Source organism: Pyrgilauda ruficollis, unplaced genomic scaffold, assembly GCF_017590135.1.
Source record: "Pyrgilauda ruficollis isolate IOZ18807 unplaced genomic scaffold, ASM1759013v1 scaffold17, whole genome shotgun sequence".
Lineage (NCBI taxonomy): Eukaryota > Metazoa > Chordata > Aves > Passeriformes > Passeridae > Pyrgilauda > Pyrgilauda ruficollis.
Genome location: NW_024515875.1, coordinates 5522615 through 5541958, shown reverse-complemented (window position 1 = coordinate 5541958; position 19344 = coordinate 5522615). Strand labels below are relative to the sequence as shown.

Below are 19344 nucleotides of genomic sequence, written 5' to 3'. Positions count from 1 at the left end.
TTCGTTTTAAACACACACAAAAATCTATGGAATATTGCAACAGTCCAGTTTATTCCAGGGCAGAGGTTTAAGGCCAAGACAATGAGCAAGAATCTCTCAAGAACAACTCTCTGCCCTTCAGGTGATGACAGCATTGAAAGGTACTTCTGTGAGATGCACAGAAAGCTGTGGTGCCAAAGCATGATAATGTACAGCAAAAAAAACCAAAACAAGCTTCCTAATGCAAGTGGACAGAGCAGCTATCACTGCCATTTTACATGCATCAAAGTTGTGAGCTTTAAATGCTATGAGTAGTAAGGAAGGAGTGCATGTAAAATGCAGGGTGATGTGATCACATAACTGAGAGCTCCACTTTCTAAGCCTCTCACAAATGGGGGTTTTTGGTTAAAAGTTTTCCTGTGCTCAGTACATTGGATGAAGGCTGCTCAGCAATTAATGCAAAAAGTGCCACAGAACAATGACAGCTGCAGGTGCAAAGAAAGAAATGCTAGAAGCATGATAATACTTCAACATTTATTTTATTCAAGACACAGAAAGAATTACAACATTTCACAAAGCTTTACAATACTTCACAATACAGAAATGCTAACTGTGCTTCCTGCTTAGACTAACCAGCAGGGAGGTCTTCCATTCAGACCTTTACATCAGTAGGTACATAAAGCTGTTTTATTTATTTCAGGTACACAAGAAGTGACAGGAGACATGTATGGTAGAATCATTCCAGTTTGGTTCAAGCCCAGGAAAATCTCCTGAGAGGGATGCTGTGCTGTTGACTGGAAGTCACATTCAAGAGGTATTGCTCACACCATGTACAAATGTCTGCAGTCAGCCAGTTTGCCATGGTCCCTGTGTAACAGCACAGGGGCTGTGCTAGGCCACGGGGCTCCAAAACAATGGGCACACTGGAGGGGCAGAGAAAAACAAAAGCAGGAAAGCTGACTCAGGTTTCTGTTAGAGGGCATGGTGCTCTTCCATCCTTCTCCCAGGCTGCTAAGCAATTCAGCCAAATGCATAGGTTCAAAAGAGCAATCAGCACCACTTAGGAAGGCTAAAAAGAGCCAGAAGAGAACAGAAGCTGACAGCTCCTCTCTATTGACAGTATATCAGCCAAAGGGCTAATGGATATCTTGTCTGGTCCAAGGTTATGGCTGCATCCTCATGTAGTAGGATTTTATTTTTTTGCCATCCTGAAGGATGACAGTAATGCAGTCTCTCAGGCCTCTTCTGCAGCACTTGCATTACAACAGAGACCAAACCACTGCCTGCCCCATGCAGTTAACTTCAGTAATGAACACTACTCCTGATTTTTGGCAACTGAAGTATCAGCCTTAGAACCAGAAACTATTGTGTCTTTATTCTGGCTACATTAAAGAATGGTTTCATGGGAAGAAAAAGAAGGTACCAGTCTGCCAGTAGACTGGTAGTAGAAAGTAGAAAATTTAACTGCTTTGGAGAGAAGAGAACATAAATATTTTCAGTCCTGTATATTGCACTTATATGCATGTTGTCTTTATCATCCAGAACAGTCAAAAACTCTTTCTGGAATAATTAATTTTCAAGGGACAAATAGGAAAGGGTCTGTACGTACATCGAGGGACTGAGAAACCATTTGTGGCATCACTGTTCAGTCAGTTGCACCTGAGCCACAATTAGAATATTTCATGTCTAGGTAGAAGGGGGCTACTCCTGGGTTGTAGTGACAGACCTTCAGCTGTGGGGGATAGAACATGATGGGGTCTGGAAGGTCTCACACTATGAAGCTATTGCCAGGAGCCTTCTATGTTTGGGCTAATACAGACACTTCTAAATCCATGGCACAAACCTGACAGTTAAAACAGAAAATGCATTTCAGAGCACCTACACTTCCTCCCTTTGGGTCATCTAAAATCCACAACATTTTCAGAGAACTGTGGACTAGTTAAGACTAGTGGCTAAAACCAGCCATTCAACAGAGCATTCAGCTGACCAGCCCAATATTACATACTGCTGTCTGCATGTTTGTAGCTTTGCGTAAGTAAATGGTGACATCTTTCCAGGTAAAAATAGAACAACCCTGTCCCAGCTTACCCAAAATACTGCTGCTGCTCCATTTCATGTAGCAACTCAGACCTCTTCTGTTCCTGAGTAGCTGGATCCTCCCCTCCAGACAGTCTCAAAAATTTTAGGAATTGCAGTGGGAGGTGTACACATGTTCTGAAGGGCATGGACATCTAGAATCACAACACAAGTCACCTGAGTTCTCAGGGAAACACATCCTCCTTCTTATCAGGACAATTTGCATGCTATGCAATTGATTTCTTGGAGCACTTAAAAGGTAGACATTAATGCAGTGAACTTTCTGACCTGTCTATAAATAGAGCCCAGTGTAAACCCAACCACTTTACACAGGATGAAAAAAAAAAGAACTAGAGTTGTTTTATCTGAGTATGACAAGAGATATCTGTGTCACCCCTGCCTACTTTTACACATCATACTATTCCCTCTTCTATTTTCTTAGAAAGCTAGAGGGTAGATTTGAGGTATCAGTGGGATGAAGGAAAGCTTCTTATTACTAGGTGAGGAGGAGGGAAAGCAGAAAATGTAAAAATCCCATATGCTGTTGTAAAGACTAGACTTGCCTTAATGCAGCAGTCACAGCAGACAACCCTGAAAGACAAAAGTCTCCAGCATTACCATTTGAGTAAAGCTCAGCAGCTACCAATATTACAGCTACAAAGTAGCTCATTCCAAAGTAAGTCTAAATCCATGATTGTGGCAGAATCACTTGATGGCAAAATGAACAAGCTGAGATCTCCACTATTCAGTGTGCCAGCTTTCAAATTTCTGGTAGTTTAAATCATCTGAAATGTACCAACATCCATAGCTTCAAGGCTTTATCTACAAATGCTCGTTACACTTCACCCAGCACTACCACCAGACAGTTGCTCAGTTTCCAGTGGTTGCTTACTTGCTGCTTATAATCAATTCAGTGCTTCACAACTGCTTCAAATACATTTAAGTGAGCCTTAATGAGCCTGAAGTTCCTCTCTCACTCTCTCATGAACAGAAAGCCTCTGACAAATAAGTGGATACAAGTAGGCTCAACTCCTTTCCCAGTCACAAGGTCTGGAGTTCTCTTTTTCTGTCCTTAATGGAAGATTCTGGTGTAGACCCTCTCTCAGAACCTGCTCAAGCCCTGGGCTGAAGTTAGAGCAAACCTTTAGAGCAAAATGCAGAAAGTGATCTCAGAGAAACTAATTTAATACTGGCACAGGAAATTCGGCTATTGCTGACTTAACACTAAGAGTTAAAACTGAGATGCTACTTCAGAAACAAGATTTTCCACATCCTCCCCAGCTGTAGACACTTCAGCCTGGCTTGTGCCGTAAGGCAAAGCTGAAGAGCTCAGCAACCTGGTCCTGTCCAGCCAATGAATACTGAGAATTCTCAGCACTGTTTCACTTTTTTCTCCCTCCTCATTCAGTCCTTTTGTACCAGCTCACCTGCTGCAGAGGTAACATTTGTAAGGCCACTTAAGAAACATCTGCTTACGGCAGCTGAAACAGATCTATGGAAAGGAAAGTTATTTGTGAATGCAAATGGGAAACATCTTTGTACCAACAGTATCCACTGCCTGCTAAAAAGCAAGCACATAAACAAACCATCTAAAGGCTCTAGATTCATATACAGTAACAGAGGTCCAGTAAAGGATAACAAAGATACAGGAATGGAAAGCTAAAAAGGCAAAAAATTCTTACTTGCAGGCAAGTGTTTTGATAATGCAGAGGTTTGGGGCAGCTGCCAGACAACAGGAGTTTAAAAAAAGGCTCTTGAGCAAACAATAGCTGTATTGTGCAAGAGTGTAACAGTAGCTATTTAAGAGAGAAGGAAGAAGAGAGACATTCTTTGAGGTAGACTGCAGCAATCCCAAAGAGATTAAATCAGGGCAAATTTGAATTCAATCCTGAAGCAAAAAATGAGTCATAAGGAAGCTGATGAGTCGCTTGAACTTTATAAAAAAGAGCACATTCATACACAGCTGGCAGTCAGAAGCGATATTATCTTGAGAAGTAGAACTTGAGAAAGCTAAAAAAACAGCAGTGGGTAAGAAAGCCATTTTAGAATAGTCATAGAGCAGGCAAGTTAAAGCAGGGTCAGTGAGGTGAGAAGAAAACAAGGATTCAGTCTCTGGAGCATCAGATAGCTTGTGGAAGTAGAATGGCTCTGCTAGTAGAACCTTTGACTCTGTCCATACTGCTAAATAAATGAGGGCAAAAAAATGACCCAAAAGCCAAGAAGCACTGACTTCCTCACATCTGTGTTGCAAAGGGCCTGTACTCAGGACATCTGCTCCGGAGGAGTGGTTACCACACTCCCTCTAAAGGAGACTCGGGGATAAGGCAGAAGTCGATAAACGTGAACGACCAACAGCCCTGAGCTATACAGCTCCTTCCCTGTCCCCCTTATTTCCCCCACCTTGGCAAGGTGGTTTGAGTCAGCACAACTCTGGTGTGGGAGCCTGAGTCAAGCGCCTTTGTTTCACTGTTTAGGAATACCAAATCCCAGCTATTTACTTTGGGATTTCAGAACTGATCAGTGGTCAGGGCAGTCAGCTCTCCTTGCATGGAAATCAGACAAGAAGCAAAAAGCAAAGGCTGGGCTACTTTCTAGGCAATTTATACAGCTTCAGCTAGATTAGAAGCCATCACTGCACAAATACTAAAAAAATTTTCCAGCCAGGGCCAAACTCAGATCAGCTGTTATGAACAGGATAAACTGAGGCAGAGGGTGCCTCTGCAGTTCAGCACAGCAGGCCATGAAACCAGCCAGCTTTTGAAAAGGCAAGGACAGCAGAAAGAGAAGGAGGAGAAACATACCTTTGCTCTTAGAAAGACATCACCACTACCTCCTTGGAAGAGGCCTTGCCCTTTGAGCACCATCATTGCATATTTAGTTCCTATCAGCTCAGCAATGGTTGGTGATGGGCACTTGGTAGGAAAGTGACAGTCCTATTGAAAGACAGAAGTTAAACATCAGATTAAGCTGAAGAAAGCAGCTATTTGGGGAGGTCATCTCAAAACTGAGTCCCCAAGGATCAGGAGCATGTTTGTCCAAAACCTCATTTTGCTTGTGATGGGGAGTATCAGCTGACTCCAAAGTGACAGTCCTATTGAAAGACAGAAGTTAAACATCAGATTAAGCTGAAGAAAGCAGCTATTTGGGGAGGTCATCTCAAAACTGAGTCCCAAAGGATCAGGAGCATTTTTGTCCAAAACCTCATTTTGCTTTAATGGGGAGTATCAGGTGACTCTGACAATACCAGCAGAGAAACTACTACAGGCAGGTCAGTGGCTGCTAGTTTTCAAGCAGATTCCTTTGAGACATTTTACCCTTTGGAACGGGCCACAGAACAGATGCCACCCTGGCCTCTCCTGGATACAAAATTCCTTCCCACAGCACAACACTCTCTTGCCCTTCTCTTTCCCGAGACCTACTGGCCCCATACAAATGGAAGCTGTGGTCTCATGGTCAGCCAGGAGAGACAGCTGTGCTTTAGTCCCCAACACACCTGCATCCCCCACCATACTGCTGAACAAAGAGGCATCAGAGAGGTCAGTTAGAGACTTGCCAAGGTGGGGCAAGGAGGGATGCAGAAGGAAAGAAAGAGACAAGGGCACAACACACCTTGTCAGGGCAGAACAGGGTGAGGCTGTAATTCAGAAGGTTGCATAGAAGCACACAGACCCCAGTATTTCTCCCAGAACCATCAGTCACACCCCGATAACTTCAGTTCTACATATATTATACATTTAAAAGTCACTTATACTGTGCTATTCACATTTTGTTAACTACTTAGTGCCCCTTACTGCAGCTAAAAAGATACTTGTGAGCATATCAGAATCTAGAGACAAGGAATGGACATGAAGAAAGCAGGATAGCTCCACTCTCAATTACAGTCTGCTTGAGGAAGCCTTGATGGACACTTTCAAGTAATGTCATGGTATTTCCCTCTTCTTGTATGAGAAACAACTTTATTTCATGTCATTAAAAGGGAGAAGCCACCACAAGGACACTTCAGCAGCCAGTCTTCTCTAAAGATGTCTCCAAGGAGAGAATAACATACCAACTTCAGATAGGTGTACCATATGTCCCAAGACAAAAACCACATGATTACTGCTTAGAGCATGCTTACTGCTTTCATGAGGATCAAGGTGCAAGTCATTACCAGATGTATCAGACCAGGGCTGCTTGCTGATATGTTGGACTTACAAGCTCCTTGCTTTGAAGGCCTCTCTCTAAAGACTTTGACCTTCCTCTGTAAGGAAGCAGCTGCTGTTGGCCAGTGCTCAGGAAACACTCAGGCTTAATGTCTCCTGGTGTGGGTGCACTCATGGGAGGAAATGTGCAATTTGCAGCGAGACCTGGATAGGAAGAGAGAGTTTTAGGGTGCAGAAACTCTACTGTCAGTTTCTAAGTATTCACCCTGAGGGCTGGACACTCAAAAGCACAACACTGCTTTCTGAAGGTAGCAAGGCTTACATCTTTCCCCCTCCAACCTATCTGCTCAGATCACATAAAAAGCAGAGGTTACAGTAATTATGCTTGTCAGTAGGCACTGATGAGGCTTCATTAGCACTATTTAGTTTAATAAAATGAAGTGCTGCACTTTCTACTTGAATATTCAAACCACTCATTTAGCTTTTACTGCAAATTCCAAGTCAGGCCTTTGGGGACATGTAATCATTGTTTTGAAGCTGCAGGAGCTACACAAGCTTCAGTCAACTGCAGAGAAATTATTTTCTAAGGGCACTTCCCCAGACTCTTTACTTAGTGTTGGAACTTCTCCTGCAAAGTATCTCCAGGTGATTAAAGAAGTGCACATTGAACCCAGCCCAAGGGTTTGGGAGCCCATCAGGCCACTGGCTGTACTCCGTCACCTGGTTTAGATGGGCAGCCAGAAGTGCACTGACCTGTGCTGCTGCAGGATACTCCTGATGGCCTGGTGGAGGAAAGGCAGGTGCTGGCAGGCAGCTTGGGAGTGTTTTCCTGTAGACCAGAAGACAGGATGTTCACAATCTGCATATAAGAGACACCAAGGCCACTTCACCAGAAGTACTGCTGCCTAACAAAACTCAGGATACCCACAACTGATCAGAAATGTTCAAGGCTCAGCCAGAAGAGGAGCAGAGTGAAAAATCAGTGGCGTACATTTAGAAATTTTCTGTTTCTTCTTGGAATATAAATTCAATTCCCCCTGCACTCCATAGCTAGGAAATTTCAGCCAAGCTAGTGAAGTTTCCAACTCACCTGTTCTCTCTCTTGCCCAACTCCAACAGTGGATACTAGTACTAAAGTGGCATCTGTTTAGGAACCAACTTTGCATAATCATCCCCACACAACCCATGGAATACACTGGAACCATTTTCTTGGCTCCAGCTCACACACGGCAACACTGGAGAACAGTTCAAGAGACTGACTAACCCAACTCATTAATTCAACTTAAACTCAATGCTTTATCTCAACAGCATTGTTTCTACCTTGTCTAGAAAAGCAAAAAATAAATTTGATTATATTAGTCTCCATATGAAAGTCCTTCTAGTTCAGCAGTAATACCTCAACCACAATTCTGAACATTCCTCCAAGTAGCTCAGACTGGGCAAATATAGCTAAGATTTCCTGCTTTTATAATTTATATGTGTTTTCCTCAGTCAGACAACTGCATTTCACACAGAAATATTTACAGAAAACAGACTCCTGTTTGTATGCCAGAGCATCTGTGCTACACATGATGTGTTAGGGCTTAAGTTCTGTTCCACAGAAATTTGGAATATGCTCAGACTGAATCCCAGAACCAAGCAGTCAAACTTTTCACGACAGAGCCAGCAGTTAAAGAACCAAAGTCTGTGTATTGTGGTTTACTGAAGAACAGTGCTCCCAAAATAACTTCACAGACAGGTGGGAATTCACCCATCAAGTTCCTTCCTCAAAATACATCACAAAGTTTTCCTTCCATGAGCTCACTTACCACATGAAATCAAAATAGGTCAATACATCTAGCATCAAATGCCTCACTTTGAGATAAGAATGGGAATATTCTGGTCCACGTTGGCCAGACTCCTATGCTATTATAACTTCTGCAGGATCTAGTTTTAAGAGACCAGAGCAGACTTCAGTTCTGGAGAATCATAGAATATCCTGAGTTAGGACACACAAGGATCACCAAAGTTCAACACCTGCCCCTGCACAGGACCACCCCAAGAGTCACACCATGTGCCTGAGAGCACTGTCACCCAAGAGGGCACTGGGCCCTGCACATGAGACAGCCTTCTGGACTATGCATAGTGGAATACTTTAGCAACTCTCAAATTTGAAATCAAGAACTCCAGGAGCTCTTTCAAGACCAAAAAAATGTTACAAATTAAAGAAGCAGTGGAGGAAGTAGGAAGATTGAATATCTTTCTTGTACAAAGATGTCAACTCTTGTTTTTCTAGTACCACGTTTGGTAGGAGAGTCAATTCAAAAGTTAAGTAAGGTTAAGATAACCCCCTCCCCCCCCCTCCCAAATACAAATCAGTAGCTAAAGTATTAGCTTTATATTGTTTCAAAATGTCCAGAATTACCTTGTTTTGCTATCATCAGATGCAGCACCAGGTCACCTACCAGTTCTAGATGAGGCTTGAGAGTAGCTACATCAGCTTTGCTGGTCCCGTGCTTTTGCTTGATGGTCACCTGAAAAAGCAGAAGTGATGCTTAAGAAATAGCTCTTTCTCTGCTCCTTATACACTCTGCCATTCAGTGGCACAGTGAATGATACAAGTCAGGATTTGGGACTAGGGGAGATGGGGAAAGCACTAAAAAACAAAACAAGCCCAAAACAACAACAACAAAAACACCTTAAAAAACCAAACAAAACCATAAACACCAAAACACAAATCCCCTGCAAAACAAACAAACAACCCCCAAAACAAAACAAGGAGTTGGGAAGTGTGGAATAATGATGTTTCCTTATATGGGGTTTTGGTAGGGAAAGATTTGGCCGCAGAAACCAGAGGCAATCAGAAGTACTGCACAGCCCTTAGAGGCTTGCACAAAGAGCACAAAGCCTTTTACCCCGAACTGCTCTGAGAAGCAGCTAGAAAACACTGCATTCAGATATTAATGTCAGGAGTGATCCCAACAAGCACCATGGTCACATCATATTCATCAGTAAAAGCCCAGCTCCAGGGAGGAGAGCAATTGAAGGGGTTAACAAGACTGTTACAGGAACTGCAGCAGCAGGCAGCTGTATGCCTAAGCCAGAGTCCCAGAGACTGGCTTACAGCCCGACATAAACTAGGAACAATAGCAAGATGGAATTCCAGGGCAGATATTCATGTGAAGCATCAAGCCCTGTGCTTACTGCATAGGGGAGAACTAACAAAAAAGTCAATTGCACATGCATGTCTTTAGCTGCCTTGTTCACTTATTCGTATTCTGAAGCTATGCCATTTTCTTTCACTTGTGTGTACAACTTCAGAACACGTGGGAGTGCAGGTAGAACAACACTACAGCTCCCCACACTAGCTGTGCTTTCATTCATTTGCAAATTAGACCACTGGTTGCTAGAGAAGCTTTAAAATAGCTTAGCAGATGGGGAAATCCTCGTTTAAGAGCCTTCACAAAGACCTGAGCAGTAGCACTCTGCTTTCTTTCAGCATTTCTGACTACTACTCTTCAAACGTGTTTGTGCTTCTCGTGAACCAAAGAAAAAGTTACTAAAAAGAAAAAAGGGAAGGAAAAATAATAGAAAAAAAAAGAAAATCACGGCCCAGATCATCCTGCCACCTTGAGTTATAGTTCTGAACTGCACAGTACATTGATACATAGTAAATTGCAAGGAATACAAACTAGTTATGATGCACGGTCTCCTTACCAATACTATTAATTTACATATCCATCAAGATACCATTTGCAAACACATGACATAGTATTACCTGGAGGCTGAAGCCACAATCAAGCCAAGCAAGAGCTGGGATTTTATAGAGGTGCATGGTTTAGCTGAAGCTTTTAAACCTGCTACACTCTAGCAGCACCAACAAAGAGGAAAAAAAGCTGATGTCTAGTGCAGTATGCAAAGTTTTCACTTTTTGTAATACTGCTCTTTATTACAAGAAGACTTGTGTCTCATCGTCTGCCAAGATGTCTGTTTGCAAAGCACGCCAATGCCACAAGGCCTTGTGCCAATGTTTTAGATCTGCTCATCATTCCCAGCTCAAGCTGCAGCAAGTAAAGAGCATCACAAGCCTTTAGAGACACCCTAGACGTTTTTGTATCTGATCATCTTCACCAACCAACTGGTGAAGGTGGAAGTCTCTGCCCCTCTGTGTGAGTGAGGAGCTCAACATTTTTTACCCTGACTAAATTCCTGCAGTAGCTGCGGGCACTGCCCAGAGGCCTCTGCCTTTGGCTAAGCAGAGAGCTGTCTCAGAAGTGCATCTGCACTTCCATACACACCACAGCATCTGGGAAGGCAAAGCAACAAGTAAAAGATTCCAGGTGCAGCACAGCTAAAGGAGCCTGGAAGGACACAAGTGTCCAAGGTGGAAAGCACAAGGAAGCAACAGTGTGTTCCATGAAACTGTTGTGTGCAGGGCAGAATAACTGCTGCAGGGAAGTGAGTGGTTGATCCTGGAGGGAGAAGAGATTTACTGTTCTGATTCATGAAATTGTGGCTACTCCTGACTTAAAAAGTTACTGGAAATCAAGTACTTGGGTGGACAAACAGGGTGATCTAATGTTGAACTGCAGCTGAGAGGGAGCCCCAGACACTTGTGGACTTCGATGTACCTTTTTTTAAAAAGGCACACCTTTGGAGAAGAGGTCTCAACACATACTGCTCAGAAATGAAGTAGAATGGACGTTTCCAAAGCTGTCTGCTGACTCCAGTCACTCACCTTCCGCAGGGTGTACCTCTTGTGCTGAATGTCATCCAAAAGCAGCTCATAGAGAGAGCGAATACGTTCATTTGAAGACACACGCTGTGGTCGCTCAGCAGCCTTGCGCAGCTTCACACCAGCCTGCAGCTCACATATGACCCTGCGCCATGGGGATGCCTGGGAGAAACCAGCAAGGGCCAAGTCCGTAGCTGGCTAGAACTCACAGAGCAGCATCACCTCCCTCCATGTAACAGGGCACACTTAACAGCTGAAGTCATTCAGAAACACAGAATTGTGTCCTTAACATGCCCTTCTACTCACTACCAGATCAGGGTGCAGTACCAAAGCAGAGAACTGCTTTTATTTGCAGAAGTTAATTTACAACAAGGAAACTTGTAGCTGGCTCAACAGGCTCAGTCCCAAAATCTGTCATTAACTTTACAGATGTACTTCAGCAAAACACAGCTTTTGCTGCCAGGTAAATAAATAGACCCATTTTCTTCCTGCAAGTGCTCCAGGTATCAGAGTGTTGTCATATTACTGGTTCCTAGGAAACACTGGGAATGAAATCCCAAACAATACCATTAAAATCCTCCAAATTTTCAGAAAACCAAGGGTTGAAGTGTCCAGAAACAAAAGAGGAAGACAAGTAGGCAGGGGATCTCATACTTAACAGCAGCATAGGTTAGCAGTCTCAGCCTAGAGACACAAGCTAAAAACCCTGACATTTGCTCATCCTGTTTCTGTACTAGTATCTGAGGATGTTCAGGCATGCAGTATAACCCAACAAAAGCTAAAGAGAGGGAAAAAAAAGGTAATCAACTCAATAGCATGTTTAGACAATAGTGGAAAGTGTCATGGTTCGGTATCAAACCTCAAGGCAGCACAGGCACTGGCTCTCTCTCTCTCTCTCTCTCTGTCTCTCTCCCGGGGGGTGGGGATGCGATGCCTCTCAGGGCTCCTCCACCCTTCCACCTTGCAAAGCCTTCACCCCCTCCTCTGCCCAAGGCTCCGGCCTACCTCCTCTGCCTGCATGGCTTTCCCTCCCCCAGCCAGCCCCGGCTGGGCAGGGGAGCTCTGAGCTCCTTCATGGACCGGAACAAGAGAGTTCTCCTGGGGTTCTCTGCTCTTTTAACCCCCTGTGCTCTCAGAGGCGGTTCATACCTTCAGTGGCCAAACCAGGTGCCAATATTCAAATCCAAGCACTGACTGGTTTGACCACAACCTCCCAAAAAATTCACTTCCTTCTTACCCTACAACAGAATGGAAGTGCTAAATCAACAGCTTATCTTAGATTTCAAGGTGAACATCAACCTGGGACATGTAAGCTGTGCTGAAACTGTACAACACACTGTCACACTGTGGTCTGTATTTCAGAAGATCCATTTTGTATCAGTCATCATGAAAAAGTGTGGTCCATAGAGCACATTACCTGCTTAGCACCACTCAAGACATCGGCTCTAACCAGTGGGACCCCAGAGAAGCTGGCATCCTGGTTATTTTAAACTCAAGAGATTGTCAGAGCAATACAATCAGCTGGTGCTTAGGGACTTGGAAACTAGAAGCAGAGGATTCACAACAGACATCCAGCTTTTGGAATTCATGCCTCCTGAAGGAGCAGAGGCCAAATACACTGGCCTTCAGGCCACATGGCAAAGCCCATGTATTTATTCATGTATTCCCTGCAGAAAAGAGCTACAGCAGTTGATGAGTTTGTGGTTTGAGATAGCTTGCCAGTTTATTTTAATAGATCACAAAATTGAGAATATGCCCAAACACACATTTCACAAACATTTTCATACAAATAGTTTGAGCACGCTTCAAAGCAAGTGCTATTTAGACAAAGAGAGCGAGTCCACAAGTCTCTCAGGACTTGCTGTTTGTCTCCACAGACTCCAGACTAGAGCATTTGTTTACACTGGGCAGAGCTCCAGCCTGAAGAGCTATTTGTTTCTGATTGAGCCCTGACTGTGTAGGGCCTTGAAAAAGCAAAGTAAGTTGCCTTCCCTGCCGCAGACACACAGTCCAACATCTATGGAAGACAAAAGGCAAAGACAAGAAAGATAGTGCACAGAAGGTAGGAGTGACATCTCCTCAAACTCTTTCAATCCTTTATCTGAGCTGCTGGAGCTGCACATCCACAAAGATGGACAGTGCTACTGGCCTTCAGTCCCTGCCAGTCCTGACCCACAGAGATACCACATAATAAGAGTGAACTAGTCCACCCCAGGACTATCAACAACAGAAGAGTTTTCTGTGAGTTTTCAGTCCAGCTATGAGAAAGGAACAGATTGCTTTTGGCAGGTGTCAGTTCCTGCCAAGAGCTAGAATTTGGGGCTCATTTGTGGGAAGAAACAGCCTGCATAACTACTTGCGGGCATTTACTCCAAAGACTGCCTCCAACTTCATTCTTAGAAGTGGTTTAAGTTGTACCACAAAGACAATCTTTGGGTAGAATAAAAGCCCACGTGAGATTGACATGTGAAATAGTGTAACTTCAAGGTCACTCCCCAGCTTGTTTTGCAAACAAGTCTTTAACTACTCAGGCTACTGAACAACCTAAGTAGTTCAATTTGAGTTCATGCTCTATTTTTCATAGAAGAATCAATGGAAAGCCTCAGAGAGCCAACGCTGACAAAAAAACCCCAGTCCCCATAATGAAAAAAATAAGTATCGTACACCATGGGTTTTCTTCTCTTGAATGGGATTTTCCACCCAATCTTCCACATCCATTTCTCTCAGTCTCTGAGAAAAGCAAGCATATGAGGTCATCACTCTACACTCCTCAGTGATTTCCTATCTATCTAGCATAAATTACTAATGTTTATCTGAAAAGCCAAGAAGCTCCAAACACTTAACTTTGAAATGCTACAATAAATAAAAATGGTTCAGAGACAGCAACTATTCACATTGTGAAAGCAGAACTTCATCCAGGTGCTCCACTTCTAGTGCAATGAGAAGGTTACTTTAAAACTTGGTGAGTGTGTGAAGGTAGAGGGAATAGCAGCTAACGGGTAATCCTAAACATACTTTTTTGGAGGTCTGGATGACAGTCATAAGCTTCTGCAGTTCCATATATTCAGTAAACAGATTCTTACAGGTCATTTCATAATGGCTGGTAGCCTCAGAAGGCCTGGACAAGCGCTCCACACAGGCCTGAAAGAAGTGCAGCTATTTAAAAAAGATGTTGAAGTTTTAAAAAACAACATGGTAGGATGGAATAAAGCAAGATTCTGTTTCCTCAATCCATGGTTAAAAATCATCTTCTTCACTCCCCCCTTATATTTTTTTTTCTATTGCACATAGAGAGGAACAAAGAAGGAAGATATTAAATCTTTTATGTACAATAATGGAAGTAGCTGTGTAATTTGTTTATCTAGTTTTCCTTAAGGTGTGCTTTGAAATAAAAAGCATCCCCTGAAAGGGGAAGTCTCCAGTTCAAAGGACAACAACTCACAGCAGATAGAGTCACTTGCCCTGCTCTTTTTCCTTGTCCTGATCAGACAGAGGGATGGGAAGTTTCTCATACCTTTAAATTACGGCTGAGAGAAAAATATCTGTTTGAGTTGAGACATTCAAATCCCAGCCTTTGCAGAAGCCAAATACTATGGAAAGGGAGTTTTTCAATATCCATAGTGTTCTAGGTATTGAATTTGGAGACTATGTACAGAAGGACTTTGTACACACAGCTGTGGGAGAGCTGTACTCAGTCTTCCTTCTTAATTATTTTCCATGGGCACTTACAAACATCTTAAATGGTGTTGCCTTTTCCCTCTGATGGGAAAGCCAATGTTCCCTCTCTGTCCTCCAACAGCCCACCCAGCTTTTTCCCAGAAATGGTCTTGCCTCTTGGTCAACAGCACTGTTCCATCAACTCCTCTAAAACTGCTATATTTACTAAGGGGGAAGAAGGAAACCTTGATAACATCCTGCATGGTGACTGGTGGTTTTGTTGCCTTGTCATCCAGTTTCAACATGAGCCGCAGCAGTTTCTCCAAAGGATCACTCAGTTCTCGCTCCATGTGGCTGCTGAGTCCCCAGTCTAGGCCTTCATAGATCACCCCTCCCAAATACTCCAACAGCTGTAGGCAGAGACCAAGGAAGTAATACAGCACAAAGTGTTGTGGAGAACATCACAGCTCTTATTTGCCAGCCATGTGTGCATACTCCTCTGCTCCTGAGGACTGAACACATCTCTCAGGATGAGAAATACCCCCATTTGAGCTGGTTTAAAGTTTTTAAATGGCCTTAACTGGCACCTCTAAGATATATGTCATTAGGACAAGACTGTGGCGTATGCCACAGTAGACAGCATCTGCACCTATTGTTTCCCAGTCCCATTGTCTTACTTGAGTTCAGTCCAAACATTTTGTTTCCTTTTCCAGGTTGCAGGGGAGTCACTCTCACAGACCACAGCAAATTCAAACACCTTGATAACTTCCTAAGACATCGGCATCTCCTGAGCAGGCCTTCTACTACAACAGGAGTGTATGTGCACACACAATGACACAGGTAAAGACACAGGCTTACCTTGTCCTCTGAATGCTGAATGCTGCCGACATCTGAAAGGGAAAAACGAGGATCAGAGGAGAAAGACAGCTGTACAGACTTTGATAAACAGCTTTTAGAACCCTTTTCAAGAGAGGGGAACAGGAAGTCTTGTTCGTAATAAGGTAACTAACTCCTCTGACTAAAGTCAGTCCTACCTGGGGAAAGTAGGCCAGTATTTGGGGAGCCCCGGAAAACACCATGGGAGACTCATTTTATTGTGAGCATTAGCCCAGAGTAACAACTACTGCATTTTGTTGTTTGCTAATTGATATCCAACCTCCAGGGATGGCACAGGATCTTTATTCTTTACTACCCACTCCAGTCCAGAAGAGTTAGCCTGGCACTGACCTCTGCTGCAGTCCAGCCCAGCCCTACATAACACAGAGTTATTACCACTTGCTGGGCTATGCATAGTGACCAAAAAAAGGGAAAGTACCAATCATAAATCTGCTGTGAGAGTTACCGTAACAAAGGAACCATACACTGGAAGATGAACAGAGCAGTACATATAACAAAGCCTCAAATAACATAAGTGGTAGAAGGCTTTCATCACAGCTATTCCCTAGAACCAAATGACTCAATAGAGCACTATTGGAGAATTTAGTAGGTCATACATTGTGGATAGATAGAATGCAGGAGAATAGAGATAGTGGTAATCCCACCCCTAAGGAGTTACAGCTGTGCTAATTATCAAGAATTAGGAACAGGCCTGCCCTTAATAGGCCACAGCTGGACCCAATTAGGAGGGGTATTGTAAACGAGCAGGTTGGCTGGTCCAGAAGGTTGGATGGGCTTTGTTGGCTGTGCTGGGAAGAAGGAGTCAGTGCTGTGAGGAGCTGCTCATGAGAAATCACCAAGAAGGCATGAAACCTTTGCAATAAGATGGCAACAATACATCTGTATTATCACTCATCTACAGTCCTCTGAAATGAAGTATATGCAGGAGAATAGCTTAATGATGCATGAACACACAAAAGAGAGGGGGAAAGAAAAATATCCATAGTGTTCTAGGTATTGAATTTGGAGACTATGTACAGAAGGACTTTGTACACACAGCTGTGGGAGAGCTGTACTCAGTCTTCCTTCTTAATTATTTTCCACAGGCACTTACAAACATCTTAAATGGTGTTGCCTTTTCCCTCTGATGGGAAAGCCAATGTTCCCTCTCTGTCCTCCAACAGCCCACCCAGCTTTTTCCCAGAAATGGTCTTGCCTCTTGGTCAACAGCACTGTTCCATCAACTCCTCTAAAACTGCTATATTTACTAAGGGGGAAGAAGGAAACCTTGATAACATCCTGCATGGTGACTGGTGGTTTTGTTGCCTTGTCATCCAGTTTCAACATGAGCCGCAGCAGTTTCTCCAAAGGATCACTCAGTTCTCGCTCCATGTGGCTGCTGAGTCCCCAGTCTAGGCCTTCATAGATCACCCCTCCCAAATACTCCAACAGCTGTAGGCAGAGACCAAGGAAGTAATACAGCACAAAGTGTTGTGGAGAACATCACAGCTCTTATTTGCCAGCCATGTGTGCATACTCCTCTGCTCCTGAGGACTGAACACATCTCTCAGGATGAGAAATACCCCCATTTGAGCTGGTTTAAAGTTTTTAAATGGCCTTAACTGGCACCTCTAAGATATATGTCATTAGGACAAGACTGTGGCGTATGCCACAGTAGACAGCATCTGCACCTATTGTTTCCCAGTCCCATTGTCTTACTTGAGTTCAGTCCAAACATTTTGTTTCCTTTTCCAGGTTGCAGGGGAGTCACTCTCACAGGCCACAGCAAATTCAAACACCTTGATAACTTCCTAAGACATCGGCATCTCCTGAGCAGGCCTTCTACTACAACAGGAGTGTATGTGCACACACAATGACACAGGTAAAGACACAGGCTTACCTTGTCCTCTGAATGCTGAATGCTGCCGACATCTGAAAGGGAAAAACGAGGATCAGAGGAGAAAGACAGCTGTACAGACTTTGATAAACAGCTTTTAGAACCCTTTTCAAGAGAGGGGAACAGGAAGTCTTGTTCGTAATAAGGTAACTAACTCCTCTGACTAAAGTCAGTCCTACCTGGGGAAAGTAGGCCAGTATTTGGGGAGCCCTGGAAAACACCATGGGAGACTCATGTTATTGTGAGCATTAGCCCAGAGTAACAACTACTGCATTTTGTTGTTTGCTAATTGATATCCAACCTCCAGGGATGGCACAGGATCTTTATTCTTTACTACCCACTCCAGTCCAGAAGAGTTAGCCTGGCACTGACCTCTGCTGCAGTCCAGCCCAGCCCTACATAACACAGAGTTATTACCACTTGCTGGGCTATGCATAGTGACCAAAAAAAGGGAAAGTACCAATCATAAATCTGCTGTGAGAGTTACCGTAACAAAGGAACCATACACTGGAAGATGAACAGAGCAGTACATATAACAAAGCCTCAAATAACATAAGTGGTAGAAGGCTTTCATCACAGCTATTCCCTAGAACCAAATGACTCAATAGAGCACTATTGGAGAATTTAGTAGGTACATTGTGGATAGATAGACTGTAGGAGAATAGAGATAGTGGTAATCCCACCCCTAAGGAGTTACAGCTGTGCTAATTATCAAGAATTAGGAACAGGCCTGCCCTTAATAGGCCACAGCTGGACCCAATTAGGAGGGGTATTGTAAACGAGCAGGTTGGCTGGTCCAGAAGGTTGGATGGGCTTTGTTGGCTGTGCTGGGAAGAAGGAGTCAGTGCTGTGAGGAGCTGCTCATGAGAAATCACCAAGAAGGCATGAAACCTTTGCAATAAGATGGCAACAATACATCTGTATTATCACTCATCTACAGTCCTCTGAAATGAAGTATATGCAGGAGAATGGCTTAATGATGCATGTACACAGAAAAGAGAGGGGGAAAGAAAAACATAAAAAGCAGGAGAAAAGAAACTTCCTCTACTTTGTCCTCGCATTTCAGCCTATTATGGAAGAAAACCCTTGGCATCTGCAAGTATCTAGGCTCTTACCAGACTTGTAGAGCTTGAAGGAAGCAGTACCATCAGCATGGATGAAGATGCTCTCACAACCCTTTATGAACACAGAATGGAGTGGAAGGCTGTGGGCCAACCGCTCTATTTTTCTGCAACACTGAAAGCAGATAGCCCAGGCTTGCTCCTCACTTAAAGGCTGCTCAAAACACCTCAGAAGCTCAGCTAGAGAGACCTCTGCAATCTTCTGCTCACCTCCTGGAGGCTCCATTTTTCCTTTCACTTCTAACCTCCACTTTTAGCCTAGGGAGCTCAGAACTTCCTTTCCCAGGCTGGGCAAGTCTTCACAGCAGCTTTTTATCAGTTGTAGCTCTTGGTTTGCTCTTATCTCTCTTCCCTACAGGTGCAACCAATCAGTGCCAACTTTCTGCTCCGCCTTTTTTCAAGGCACATGACTTTATCTGTACTTGTACCAGACTTCTTAAAATAACAGAGTAAGTGTACAACAAAATGGAATCAAGAGAAAGTAAGAGTGTACAAAAATTGTGCTCAGTTTATCTCCCTTGTTTCTCACAAATATATTAATTGCACCAATGTTTGCAAGCAGAAGAAGAGTATGTTCAAGCAGGGAGGGAAAGAGGCAGGAAATGTCTTGTACTTGAGGAAGGAGAACTCGGAACACTACAAAACTCATTTTCAGAGGAAACTATTTCAACAGCACTAATGAATTACAGCAGTCAACTCCATGGGGCACCTGCAGTGGCCCCCTCCCACAGCAAATTCCAGCAGTAGGAGCTGTGACCATGGAGTGATCGGGATGGCCAGGAAGGTACCTGGGGCATGGGTAGCAAGGCCCTTCCTTGCTCAGAGCGTGGATATCCCAGAATCAGAGGATCGATTGAGTGGGAAAAGATCTCTGAGGACACT

The 19344-nt window shown here is 43.7% G+C and overlaps 1 protein-coding gene across 1 annotated transcript; it reads right to left on the bottom strand.

Annotated features, from left to right (window-relative positions):
* Positions 1-500: 500 nt before the first annotated feature.
* On the bottom strand, positions 501-19344 carry LOC121351541 (protein spire homolog 1-like). The gene is made up of 14 exons (XM_041463754.1): positions 18457-19344; positions 17345-17376; positions 16732-16896; positions 13927-14052; positions 13576-13641; positions 10915-11073; positions 8642-8710; positions 6951-7056; positions 6250-6401; positions 4857-4988; positions 3483-3547; positions 2619-2646; positions 2068-2210; positions 501-902 (listed from the first exon to the last, which is right to left on the bottom strand). Exons 1-14 carry the CDS (start codon positions 18686-18688, stop codon positions 731-733), a joined length of 1647 nt encoding a protein of 548 aa, XP_041319688.1. The 5' UTR covers positions 18689-19344; the 3' UTR covers positions 501-730.